The 7,398-nt window shown below is 43.9% G+C and overlaps 1 protein-coding gene across 1 annotated transcript in view; it reads left to right on the top strand.

Annotated features, from left to right (window-relative positions):
- Window positions 1–6,384, top strand: part of RCL1 (RNA terminal phosphate cyclase like 1) — a 54,938-nt gene extending 48,554 nt beyond the window's left edge. The window contains exon 9 of the mRNA XM_061200395.1: window positions 6,072–6,384. Within this exon, the coding sequence (XP_061056378.1) occupies window positions 6,072–6,222 (151 nt within the window). The 3' untranslated portion in view covers window positions 6,223–6,384. The remainder of the gene's footprint in view (window positions 1–6,071) is intronic.
- The last annotated feature ends 1,014 nt before the right edge of the window (window positions 6,385–7,398 follow it).

Genomic DNA, 7,398 nt, shown 5'->3' on the forward strand with positions numbered 1-7,398 from the left:
GGAGCACGGGCTCTAGGCCCGCAGGCTTCAGTAGTTGTGGTGCGTGGGCTTCAGTAGTTGTGGCTCGCGGGCTCTAGAGCGCAGGCTCAGTAGTTGTGGTGCACGGGCTTAGTTGCCCCACGGCATGTGGGATCTTCCCGGACCAGGGCTCGAACCTGTGTCCCCTGCATTGGCAGGCGGATTCTTAATCACTGTGCCACCAGGGAAGTCCCTGTATCCACTAATTTTTTAATTTATGACTAACTTCCTGCAGTCACATTACTAAACAAACTACACACATCTTATTTACTGTTCCTGAGAATTCTGTAAGTGGATGTTTATTTAACAACACTTAACAGTGTTCCCTGTGGGCCAGATGTTGTTTTACGCACTTTACAAACACGAACTCTTTCAGGTTTCATGATAACCCCACAAGGGTGGTAAAGTGATGAAGGCAGGTACACTCCATTTTACTGGTGAGCGGATTGAGTCACAGAGTGGTCAAGTCGTGTGCCCAGGGTCACACAGGCAGCAACTGGGGTTCGGACTCTGACGTCTCATCCAGAGTGCACGCTTCCCTGACCCACTGTGCTGTTTAGTAAAAGCTGGGATTTCACACATGTTATTGGACTCCAGGCACCTCCCTGCCTGAGCCCAGGGTGCCCTGCTGTATCTTTTCAGAGTCCTCGTTTCAAATCGTCATAAAATGATCTCCTGTCTTTCATTGGAAGTCTAAAATAAACTACATCACTTTGTTTTATTCTAGTTTTAATAAATGACCTCTTTTCACTTTTGTGACGTGCTGGGGAGCGAGAGCCCAGGGTCCTTGTAAACACAGACTGATCGGGGTAGTTGGCTCACCCAGTGTGTAGCACAGTGATGTGAAGATCAATGAGATGCTGCTCTTTGGGTTCAGTTGCCCAACTCCTCTCTGGGAGCCAGCACAGCACACGCCACCTTACATCTGGGAAATGGTTTAAATGCTGCAAAGCCCAGTCTCCTTTATTATGCTCTTTGAGCCGCAGGACATATTTGGCATATGGTAAAACAAGTGATATCCTTACTTTTCAGATGACAAAGAGGTCAGTCACCTGCTCATAGTGAGTTCTTGGCTGAACTTGGCCTGGGATCCATGTCTCCTGAGAGTGCAGCCGGCCTGGCTCTGTTTCCTGCTGCCTTTATAACGGAGTTTAATAACTTCATTCCTGGAGCAGAGGTCAGCTTGTCTTTGGGAAAACAGCTCTTTGGCAGAAAAAGTACCACCGATATATTTAAAAGATGCTGTGTAGTGACTACAGGGGGCCCTGTTGAGCAGATTCTCTTCCCACCCCCCAGATCTTCCATCCCCTCAATTTGCAGAGCAACTCCTTAGATCTGAGAAGTAGGTGACCTCAGTGTCCAAGTGGCTTGGTGGAGCAGGAGGCGGGACCCTCTATCATGGTTTGTTGTTGTAGAGCCACCAGAGAGAGCGCGTCGTGATCCCCGTCACCACCACGCTCTAGCTGGCTTCAGAGGGGGACCTGGTATGAGGGGCTGTATTTTAAGGGGCAGGGCCAGGCAACCTGGCAAGTTGCAGGCAGTTGGGATCCAATGGGCAGATGACTGTGAGCCCAGTGGCCTTCACCTGTTGACCAACAATGGTGGTGGGAACAACCCGCTCTTGGAAAATGCACAGGAAAAATTACCTCTGTGCTCCAGGATTCTCTGAAACCCGCTTGTCAGATGGACTGGAGGCGTTCATGAAAAGTAGGTTGTTGGTGGTTTTTTGTTTTTTCATTTTTTTAAAAAAATAAATCACTTTGTTCTGGGGGAAGAAAGCTCACTAAGGATACTTCTCATAAGTCAGGAGTCCCAGTTGCCTAAAAGGGTTAGTCTGAAAATCTTCCAGTCACACTATTGCGGGGATTATCTGTAGAGGAGCAGAGCTGCCCTCGGTGTCCCGGGGGTGCCTCTTCTGCCTGGCTCTGTGGCTGGGGGGCTGTGTCTAGAAAGTGTGGGTCTACTGTATGGTGTTTGGAAGAGAAAGAAAGGGGAGCGGTGCCACGTGGGGCTGTGGAAAAGGACACGGGCTGGCCCTGGACCTGACTTTGTTCAACTGCATATAGATGTGGGTGAGTTTATTCTGTTTGGTTTTCATTTTCTTAAGGATACTGTTAGTATTTCATATCGCCTGAGGTTATTTCTCAGCTTCTGAGCATGGTTGCTTTTTGCTATCCCAGCCACAGGAGACTTAGGGAGAATGGGGCTGGCGGTGGAGGGCATCATGAAATGTACCTTAACTCAGTCCTTACACAGTCTTCCTCAGACAGGCTGAAGGGTTGGCAGAACATTATGTAAAAAGTGGAACTGACTTTGCTTTTTCTAACGATTCCAAAGGCTACAAATACCCCAAAGCTGCAACTATGCAGGCCGGCACACTCAAGCCTGTGTTTCTCCCCTCCTTCTCCAAGAGATCAGAGGCAGGCTGCGGCCTTTTAGGAATTCTGCCAGCTGGGGAGGGTGTCTGGTTTTTCCAGCACAGTTGAACGATTCAAGGTGAAGCATGAAGTAGGCTGGGGAGGCTCTGGGAGCAGAGCGTGCCTCGGGCCTGTATTAGAACCGAGGCAGCAGCGAGAGAGAACAGGCTGTTTCCTCCTTAGAATGCAGACAAGTGGGTGAGATGGCTGGCTTTTTCTGCGTTGCTGCCAGCCGGAAGCTATGCCCACAGATGTGGACTGTTTATGGGGTTTTTTGATGTGTTTGTTTTCTTTCTTTCCTAGGGCAGGGTTAGGGAGGTTGTGAGGCTGGGACAGAGCAAAAACCTGAAAATTTCAATTGGTTAGTAAAATGGGAAAGCCACCAGGGGAAGAATTGACTTCCCTTAATTGCTAAGAATGTTGAAGTCATTTCTCAAAAGTATCCCTAAACCCTAACTCCCAAATTCTGTTGGGTGCCCCATTCCTGAGTGCCTTATATATAGTGCCTAGCAGGTGTAATGGGTTAAGGTCATTGCCCTGGAGGTGCTTATATAATTTACCAAGAGCGGGGCGAGGGCAATTGTGAGACAGTTACACGTGAGCATTTCATTAGACTCCATAAGCAGAGCCAAGAATGCTATGGAAACCCAGAGGGGTTACTGGCTAGAGAAGGCTTCGTAGAATAGGTGGCAAATGGGACGTTATTTTAAAGATGGAGATGAAGTAGCACAATCCAAGGTGGAAGAGAGAGCAAAGAAGTGAGGAATTTTTCTGTGAGCGTGCAGCCATCACCGGAACTCCTACTGTCCAGGCTAGTTACTGTTCCATCTCTGAGCCCACCTCAGGCAGACAGGATGTGGAATTGTTCAGACTTTTTTTTCCCCTTTTTGCCTTTTCCTCCTTTGACTAGATTAACTAGGATAAAGGGACAGGAGATGGTGGAAAATGTGTTGCAGTAGGCTCTATACTTAGTTTGGTATATACTGTGTGAGGACGGGAGCCATGTATCAGTTCTTTTTTTCTTATTTTTTTTGACTTCACAAATAAAATAGTTATTTTAAACAACTTTATTGAGATATAATTCACATACCACACAGTTTACCTATTTGAAGTGTACAATTCAGTGGGTTTTTAGTATATTCACAAAGTTGTGTAAATGTAACCACAGTCTAATTTTAGAACATTTCCACCACCCCGGAAAGAAACCCTTTTGCCCATTCACAGTTGTTCCTGATTCCTCTCACTCCCCCCAGCCCTAGGCAACCCCTAATCTGCTTTCTGTCGCTATAATAGATTTGCCTGTTCTGTCCAATTCATATAGACTCAAACAATATGCGGTTCTTTGTGACTGGCTTGTTTCACTTAGCAGAATGTTTTCAGGGTTCATCCATATTGTAGCATGTATTAGTACTTCATTCCTTTTTATGGCTGAATAATATTCCATTGTACAGATAAACCATCTTTTGTTTATCCATTCATCAACTGATGGCCATTTGAGTTGTTTGTACTTTTTTACTATTATGAATAGTGCTCTTATGAACATTTGTGTACAAGTTTTTGTGTGGATGTATGTTTTCATTTTTCTTGTGTATATACCTTAGGGTGGAATTGCTGGATCATATGGTAACTAACTCCTTGTTTAACATTTTGAGGAATTGCCAGACTGTTTTCCACAGTGGTGGTACCATTTTACATTTCTACCAGCAGTGTTTGAGGGTTCCAATTTCTCCACATCCTCACCCACACTTTTGTTATTATCTTTTTTTTTTGATCGTAGCCTTTCTGTTGGTTTTGATTTGCGTTTCCCTAGTAGCTAATGATGTTGAGTATCTTTTCATGTGGTTATTGCTATGTGCATATCTTCTTTAGAGAAATGTCTATTCAGATCCTTTGCTCATTTTAAAATTAGGTTATTTGGTTTTTTATTATTGAGTTGTATGAGTTCTTTATATGTTCCAGATACCAGACCCTTATCAGATAAATGATTTGCAAATATTTTCTACCATTCTGGGGGTTGTCTTTCCACTTTCTTGATAGTGTCCAGAAAAGATTTTAATTTTGATGAAGTTCAGTTAATCCATTTTTTCTTTTATCACTCTGCTTTTGATGCTGTATCTAAGAAATCATTGCTTAACCCAAGATCATGAAGATTTACTCCTGTGTTTTCTTCTGTGAGTTTCATAGCTTTAGCTCTTCCGTGTAGGTCTTTGATCCGTTTTGAGTTAATTTTTGTGTGTGATGTGAGGAAAGGGTCCAGCTTCATTCTTTTGCGTGTGAAGTTGTTACAACACCATTTGTTGAGATTATTCTTTCCTCTTTGAATTATCTTGGCACCTTTTTGAAAATCAGTTGACCACGAGTGTGTGGGCTTGTTTCTTGACTCTCAATTCTGTTCCATTGATCTGCATGTCAGGATCAGTATTTTGAAAGCTCCTCGGGTGATTCCATGTACATTCTGGGTGAGAACTGTTTGGATGGTTTGATTGGGAGGCAGCACAACACAGGGTTGCTGAACTACTTCATTAAAGACGTGCAGATCATCTGTTCTTAACTAAACCAGTGTTTCGCAAACTGGTCTGGTAAGAATCACCAGGGAGGATTCTGGCCCCTGTGCCCTGGGGAGACACGGCCTGGTAAGGGGTGAGGAGGGGACATGTGGCCTGTGATTCTGGGCTCTTCCACATGGACACTTCCTCTCCACCAGTTGCTAATTGATTGAAACCTTCAGGAATCTGCTTGTTAAATGAACTCTCCAGGTGAGTCCTATGGTCAGTCTAGCTGGGTTGATGCTGAATCTGCTAGGCCAGACCAGTACCATGGTCCTTCCACGGAATTGCTGTTCCCAAGGTACTCTTGGGGTGAAGCCATCACTCTGTCTTAAGGGAGATGACAAGAAAGAGCCCCTTGAACCTCCTCTGCATGTTTACTGTGAGCACTTCCCTGGCCACCTTATTTAGTATTGCCTTCTGCCATACACACACAAATATTTTATACCTACATTTCCTTCTCATCTGCCTTGTTTACTTTATTTAAATTTCTGACTATGGAGGAAGTATATATATATTTCAAGGATATAGATTGAAAGCTTCATAAGAGAAGGGATTTTTGGTTGACCGCAATATCTCCAGCACGAAGAACAGTGCCTGGCACATAGTAGGCACTCAATAAGTATTTGTTGAATGAATGAAAGGGCTGTCGGGATTGAACAATGGAGAGAGAGACTTCTCTCTTTCAGCATCAGCAGCAGTCACTCTGCTTGGTTTTAATCTCATGATACTGTGACTCATTAAAGCACGTGTTTCTCTCTCTGCATGAGCCACTTGAAGATTAATGCCATATTCATGTCCACTCTAATGCATGTGTAGGACTAACCTCTAACCTTTTCTTTCTTTTTCTTTACTTAATTTGTCTTATGTTGTGTGCATCTCTGCAAGCTGTTTAAAATCATCGTTGGAATCTGGCAGGCTGTAAATAGATGCTGTTTAATCAGCATTGATAGAAGTTCTTAATTTCAGTTATTCCTCCTGATCTGGGAAATTAAAAGCTTCAGTTCTAGGCTGGAGAAGAATTTTTTAAAAACCAAATTCCTCTTTCATTTCTCCCTCCCTTTTTTAAATTTTTATTTTTATTTTTTAGGATAGAATTTTTGCGGCATTTGAAGAGCTTTTTCCAGATTATGTTTAAAATTGAAACCAAGCCATGTGGTGAAGAACTCAAGGGAGGGGATAAAGTGCTGATGACTTGTGTTGGCATTGGCTTCTCCAACCTCAGCAAGACCCTCAAGTGACACTGTCACAAGATGAAAGGCCCCAAGGCCTCTAGACACAGCAGAAGCTGCCAAGGAACCAAAGGGACCAAGTTCATCCAGGACAGGATGGCCTCTTATAAGGACTTTTAAAATTTTCCATTTAAAAACAATCAGGATATCCGAATAAAAGACGTCTCTCTATCTTGTGGTTTCCAGCCATTTCTCCAGGGCAGACATTCCTCAGGAGGCCTAGTCATGATGGGAGCTCCCTTGGCTTACCTGGATGAAGGTGTGCCTTCAGGATACAGTCGTGCTGCTAGAACAACATCACAGCTGCATTTCAGCAATGCTTCCTCGACCCACATCCCCAGGCTTCTGCCATATGGCTATTTTTCCAGACGTGTGGAGTTACTGTTTGTTCTGCAAGGACTGACCTCTCTGAACCTTGGTTTCTGTGTAGGGATTAAATGAGATAATATTGGTGGAAGCCCTTTATGAGTAGTGCAGTGTTATGCAAATGTCAGAAATTGGTGTAGTAGACTGTTTTGTCCCTCGTCTTCTGAGTGGACTGCTATCTTAGAGACGTACTGCTCCCCATCTGGTTCATTGTATGTGGATTTTGGGGAGGATGAGTGACTAGGGAGAGCAGGGATCTAACTAAAGTTATTGGATGTTTTCTATATCTCAGGTGTGCTATGTGTTTTCTCATTTTATTCCCACAGTAGCCCAGTGATGTAGGTTTTATTATCTCCACAAGAAAAATTTAAAAAGGGTATTTTGTTCTTTTGAAATTGATAGTGTAAAGATAGTAGATCTCCTGATTTAAAAGATCTAAGTGTAATAGTGTCAGAGTCTAGAATTTTACCCTACTTGCAAGCTAATAAGTTAGATTATTACTGTTTCATGGATGCTAGCAGAAGACGTGAATATCTCAGGTCAGAGACAAAGAACGTTATTACTCAGAGCACAGCAAGCAGCGTGAGCTTCATGTTTGTATTGGTTTCTTTCTCCCCAAGTCCCACACTGGTGATGTGTAGGGGCCGCAGGTAGATGCCATGCATGCTGGGGGTTTGCATCAGAGCCAAGGAACATGCACACTTGGGCACTCCACCTCTTACAGCAAGCCTGCTCTTTGTTCCAGATGGGGACATTACTTCACCCCTCAAGATTGCTTGCTATGAACACATGATGAGAAAGTGTCGTGGTAAAGGCCTC

Source organism: Eubalaena glacialis, chromosome 9 (assembly GCF_028564815.1).
Source record: "Eubalaena glacialis isolate mEubGla1 chromosome 9, mEubGla1.1.hap2.+ XY, whole genome shotgun sequence".
Taxonomy (NCBI): Eukaryota; Metazoa; Chordata; class Mammalia; order Artiodactyla; family Balaenidae; genus Eubalaena; species Eubalaena glacialis.